Source organism: Giraffa tippelskirchi, chromosome 6 (assembly GCF_054371585.1).
Source record: "Giraffa tippelskirchi isolate mGirTip1 chromosome 6, T2T-mGirTip1v1.2.pri, whole genome shotgun sequence".
NCBI lineage: Eukaryota > Metazoa > Chordata > Mammalia > Artiodactyla > Giraffidae > Giraffa > Giraffa tippelskirchi.
Window position 1 is genome coordinate 76,505,311 of NC_137280.1, and position 6,000 is coordinate 76,511,310.

The 6,000-nt window shown below is 56.1% G+C and overlaps 1 protein-coding gene across 6 annotated transcripts in view; it reads right to left on the minus strand.

The window, feature by feature from the left end:
- ARHGAP39 (Rho GTPase activating protein 39) overlaps positions 1 to 5,695 on the minus strand; it is a 56,991-nt gene extending 51,296 nt beyond the window's left edge. For all 6 annotated transcript variants that reach the window (XR_014055906.1, XM_081497366.1, XM_081497365.1 and 3 more), the window contains exon 1: positions 5,487 to 5,695. Coding sequence is in view for 5 of the 6 variants with exons in the window: in XM_081497366.1 (XP_081353492.1) it covers positions 5,487 to 5,516 (30 nt within the window). In the remaining variant the exon portion in view is untranslated. The remainder of the gene's footprint in view (positions 1 to 5,486) is intronic.
- Positions 5,696 to 6,000: the final 305 nt, after the last annotated feature.

Below are 6,000 nucleotides of genomic sequence, written 5' to 3' on the forward strand. Positions count from 1 at the left end.
CAACTGAGAAGCTCATTTAGGCTGACCATACTATATTATTTAAACATAGACGGATACCTGGAAGAAACAAATGACCAAAGAAAGTACAGAGTTAAAGACATAAAGGAACAAAAGCAAAACCTGATCTAACACAATAAACAGTGATTAAAGAAAGAGGTGGTACTTCTAGGGATGGGCCCTACAGGCACATCCACACGTTTGCACCATGCTGTTCCTGCAGCCTTATTTTAACTGCACAAAAGACGATATTCTTCACCAGCAGTGGCTAGTTAAATTACAGCACCTCCACACAGCCAGTCATGAAAAACAGTGAACTGAAAAAAGTACCGATATGGAGTGACTTCCCAAACACATTTAGTTAAAAAGGCAAAGTTGGGAAACTGTTAAAAGAAAAGAGCAGGAAATACTACCTATATGTATCTGCTGGCATAGCTACAAAGCGTCTAGGAGGAGATGTAGGGGGTGCCTCCACCAGACCAGGCCTGTAGGGCAGAAAACGCAAGCAACAGACAGCTTAACTATGCACTCTCTATATCTTCACATCCTGAATACACTATTGAGCTGAAAAAATGTTTAACCCCTTGCGGAGCGAAAATAAAGAAAATCTAAGAGAATTAAAACATTCACACTTAGGAAAGCAAGAGATGAGAGACCTTAGGTACCTGGAAGCAGCCAAAAAGGGCAAACCAATAAAGGCATCTTGCCTACTGCTGTGTCAACCTCAAGAGCACCTGGGTGACCCCCACCCACAGCCACTCATCCCTGCTGATGCCAACACACAATGGAACTGTTGCACAAAGCCCTGAGACACAAAAGTGAGAATGCCCTCGAGGACTCCCTGTGCAGAGGGGGACGACTGGAGGCTGTGTGGAGCCTGCCTTGCCCAGGGACAGAGCAGGTCCTGGACAGCTCCGGGGGGGGGGGGGGGGGGGGCAGAGGAGCTCTGCGTGCTTCAGGGGAGGAGGGAATGCAGAGCGGGGCTGGGCCTGGTGGCACTCGCCAGGGTCGCCGGAGAACAGGATGCTAGTGGGGGCACATCAGGCCATGGAGGATGGTCTCGGGGCACCGGACTCTGAGGAGAACCATGCAGCAGTGTGACTGGCGGACACGCCCTGAGCCTGCTCCTTGCCCTGGAGCATCCAGGGTGTCACGGCATGTTGACCTCCGCATGTACACTGCCAGCTGCACCTGCTCCTGGTTGGAACAACCAAAAATATCTCCAGAGGCAAACCACCCCTGGATGAGAACCACCATCCTGACACATCCCCCAAAAACCTGCAGGAAGACAGAGGGAGGCAGCCCACCCAAGAGGCACAGTCAGAGTGCCCGCGGGACAGCGCCCAGGCCCGCTTGGCAAGTGGACCAGACAGAGGAAGTGTGGACTCACAATGAGCAGGACGTGGAGGGCAGGAGACGGTGGCTGGGGAAAGACCCAGAGCACCAAGCTTCCAGGCAGGAACCTGGAGATGATGGGCCCAGGGCACCCATGGCCAAAGCCAGAAGTGAAGCAGGAGGTAGGGAGGCCAAGAGAGGAAGTGAGGCTGGCCCTGCCACCCAGCCAGGGCACTGAGCAGGCTCACTTCCCCCACCAGGGGGTCCTAGTCCTGTCTCCAGGTGTGAGCCCACCTTCGCCCTGGAAGAGGGCTGTCCATCCTGCAGCCTCCCACTCCCTCCTTGGGAAGAGCATCCTACCCCTCTCCGAAGCTCGGCCAGGTGACCTGCTCTGGCCACAGAACCTGAGTTGCCAGTTCTCCACTGAAGCTCAATGAGACAGTTTCTACCACTCTCTTGTCATAAGAACAGCATCTCCCAAACAAGGGCATGCCCCTGAGTCTGCAAATGAAGACTTGAGAGAAAAGCGCCACAAGCAAATGAAATGTGAGCTAGAAATAAAACTCTGTTGAGTTGTTGCCGCAATCCTTCTAGAGAAAGCTGGCCAACAAAGTCCCTGATTTCTTCCTTCTCCAATCCATCCTATGTGTCACTGCCAGTCACACCTCCTGAATCATTTTACCAGGACTTCCCCTACTCACAGACCTGAAGTGGCTCCTATAGCCAGAGAACTAAACTCTACAGTCCTTCAGCTGAGTTCAGACATCTTCACATTATTCTTAGTTCCTCTTATTCCTCACATAACCTTCTACCCCTCAAACCACACATAACTCACCTTCTTGCCTTTGCTCCAAAACCTGACACACCCTCTGTCTGTGTTGCTGCAAAGTCCTCACTCCTGGCCCCCACGCACCTGCTGTGAGGGAGGTGTAGCTCAAAGACCACCTCTTCCTTGAAGCCTTCCCTCACAGTGCAGCCCCTGCAAGCCTTTTCCCTCTGAACTTCTAGAGCAAACTTTCTGGAAATGGGCCAGAAATTAAACAGTTCAGGCATTGTGGGCCATAAAGTCTCTGTTCCAACTAGTCAATTTTGCCAAAGAAGCCACAGCTGATATAAAAATAAACCAGTGTGGCTGTGCTGCAATAAAACTTTATTTACAAAGACAGGCAGCGGGCTGTCAGTGGCTGCAGCTTACAGACCCTCATCTGGAGCAGAGTGGGAAGGTGCAGACAGGAGCACAGCAGAAGCAGAAGTGAGCCAGGGCTGCAGGGGGGCGGTTCTTCTCCACAGGGTGGAACGCTGTGGCTGCAGAATGGCAGGGAGGGTCGGAAGCGACCTCAGGAGCAGGCCACAGCTGCCAGATAACATCAAGGGCAGTCCCAGGGGCTGGCAGAAGGCACAGAGAGGCAGGTGCAGGAGGCAGGAGGCCCAGCCAACAGCTGAAGGTGCAGACTTCACCAGAGGAACAAGGAAGTATCAGAAGAGGGCTGGGGGCAGGCCCATCCAGTTCAGCTCTGCCAGGTGTCCCAGGCCTAGGGCTCTGCGCCCCCGGGCTATGCTTCTCAGACAGGACACCCACAGAACTAACTTTAAGAGGGAACATATAAGACCCACAACAAATGGCCACCTGGGTCAGTGAACAAGCACAGCAAAGGCAGTTACTACTAAAACTAGGTATTTCACTGAGAACATATTACATGTACATTTTTCTCAAAAGCACCAAAGAACCATGTAGAAGCTTCATAAGACACCGTGTTCATTGTTACCACTGCTGGAGGGCAGCCCATTCAGCACACATGCAGGAGAGAAGTTTTTAAATCTATCTTTAGATATTTTAAACTTTGCTCACAGAAGCTGTTTCTTTACCATTTGTTCTGAAAATCAAATTTTCTCAATGTTAAACTCCACAAATGCCAAAAGACTCTACTTAAAGTGGGGGTTTCCCCTCGTCTCAGTGTGACAGAGACAAAGAGGACGAGATGAAGTGATCAGAGTGAGTCTAGGATCTGGGAAGGAGAACCATCTCCTTGGGAAACATGACAAATTTTTCCACTTTGTTCTGAAGCAAGTTAAGTTATTCCTCCCAACACTGAGCAAGACAGAACATCACAGCACCGGTAGTGCCAAGTCTTTGCTTTCTGGTGCCTATGCCCTCACTGTTACTTAGAGTTGGTCAATAACGTATCTTTTCTGTCACAAGTGTAACACTGGAAAGTGTAACAATGGCTCTGGTAGTTTAACTCAAGAAGAGAACTACCCAAGAACTGCTCGGCCTCTCATTTCTGTCAGCAACGATCCTACCTACTTCCTAGGACAATAAGTACTGCAAGATTCTAGATTAGTTCATCAGAAGCTTTTCTCTTCTAAAAAGATTTTTTTAAACAGTTCTATATGATAATCTAAGCATGTGCGATTTGTCCCTTGTTTACCTTTATGAAGACTTGCTTCTCCAAATATGCTTCTCCCCAGCTTGTGTAAGAAAAAAGAGCCACAGACCTCAAGTCAGTGTTAAGCTAAGATAGGCAATGGCAGCCCACTCCAGTACTCTTGCCTGGAAAATCCCATGGACAGAGGAGCCTGGTAGGCTGCAGTCCATGGGGTTGCGAAGAGTCAGACACGACTGAGCGACTTCACTTTCACTTTTTACTTTCATGCATTGGAGAAGGAAATGGCAACCCACTCCAGTGTTCTTGCCTGAAGAATCCCAGGGATGAGGGAGCCTGGTGGGCTGCCGTCTATGGGGTCGCACAGAGTCGGACACGACTGAACTGACTTAGCAGCAGTAGCAAGATGAAACAGCTGACCCAGCAAGTGCCTCCTGAAAACCAGACCTTGGCAGCCATAATAAATAGCTCCTGACTTTTCTCAAGAGGGACACAGTACCAGGCACGATGAATTCAGAGTCCCACAACCACCCATTTTATAGATGAGTAAGCAGAGGCAGAGTACAAAGCCAGGAACCAGAAGAGTTGCCACTCAAAGGCAGGCAGTCTGGCTCCAGAACCCACCCTCTTCTCCTCTCTGTTCTCCAGCCTCTGGGCAAGACAGCTGACTAGACAAAGTGTGGGCAGGGAGACACAGGCCCTGCTCATTCCCCAGCTAGGGCTCAGGTCACAGAGTCCACGCCAAGCTGCTTTACGGAATGAGTCTCCTTGCTTTACAGTCACAGCTATCAAATCTCCTTCCCCTCCCCCAGCGAGAAACACACCTTGCTCACTGTGAAAGGGGAGCCGCTGACCGCGAACCACCTGCTGTTTACAGAGGCACCCAGGATGTACAGGGTTCAACTCCCCTCGCTGGCCTCAAAGACAAATCTCCTATTGTCTGCAGTAGGGGAGGAAAACGAAGCCTTGCAACTGTAGGTTTCTGCAAAGGTCACAGGAGGTTTGCTTAAACCCTACGACACCGAAGCGGGTGGAGGGGCTCCGCATTTCAGTTGCTGAAGGCTGCGCAGCGCCCACAGCAGCTGCTGGTGGGAGCAGCATGTAACACACCCACAGTTGCCACGGCCTCGCAGTCAGCTGCACGTTTTAAAATAAAAGACGTCCTGACCCCCAGGATGCGCGCAGCCTGCCTCGATCTCGGCCCTCGCACGGAACACCTCCTCCACCCACACCAATCCTGCAACCCGTGGGCAATCGAGCAAATTCCAGTTCCCGGAGGGCGACCGGGGGTGGGGGGAAGGCGGGGACGCCCCTGCCCGCTCCGCTCCAGAGGCCCGATCGGCTGGGCCGGCGGCCACGGCTGGCACCTAGTCACACGCGTCCCGACTCCCTGGCCCCGCAGCGCCCCGACTGCGCCCCGGAACCGCACCGAGACCCCGCGCTCAGTCCCCGCACTCCACTCACGCCCACCCTCAGCCAGGCACGCTCACACCCCCGGGCCGGGCACCCTCACGCCGGCACCCGAGCCGGGCACCCTCACCCGCCCGCACCCCCAGGCCTGACCCCACACCCACTCGCACCCTGGCCCCAGGCGGCCTGGGCCAACCGCGCCCCCGGCCCCCGCCGGCCGCAGCCCACCCGCCCCTCGGGCGGCGCGGACTCGAATCCCCACGGGCCGGGCCGGGGGACTCCGAGAGGAGGGGCGGGGACCGCAGCGCCGGCCTCTCCGCCATCTTCCCGGCCCGCGCCGCCCACCGCCCGCGCTCTCACCCGCAGGCTGCGCGCGGGCCGTGCCGCCATAACCCCTCATCTCGGCTCGCCCGCCGCACGGGAGCTGTTCGCAGCGCTGCCGCCGCCGCCGCCGCCGCCGCCGCCCGTTCGGCGCGCGCCTCCTCCGCCGCCGCCGGCCCCGTCCGCCGCCCAGTCCGCCGCGGCCGCGCGTCCACCCGTCACCAGCGCAACCCCCCGCCTCCGGCCCCGCCCCCGCGCCGCGCGGCCCTGCCTGCCAGGGGGCGCCGCCGCGGGGCTCTGGCGCGTGCGCCGCGCGCGGCACCTCGGGAGCTGGGGTCCGGCGGGGGCGCGCACAGCCTGCCGGGAGGTAGGCGTACACTCGCTCTGGCCCCGCCCCCAAGGCGGGGTGCGGCCCCCGTGCGGTCCGCGCGAGTCCTGGGCAGTGGCGGGCGGGCTAGGGCGTCCACGGCGCGGGTCGCACAGGGTCCGGTGGGCGCAGAGGGGCGGCCACTGGCCAGGTGACGCCGAAGCGCCCCCTTCGCCCCGCCATCTG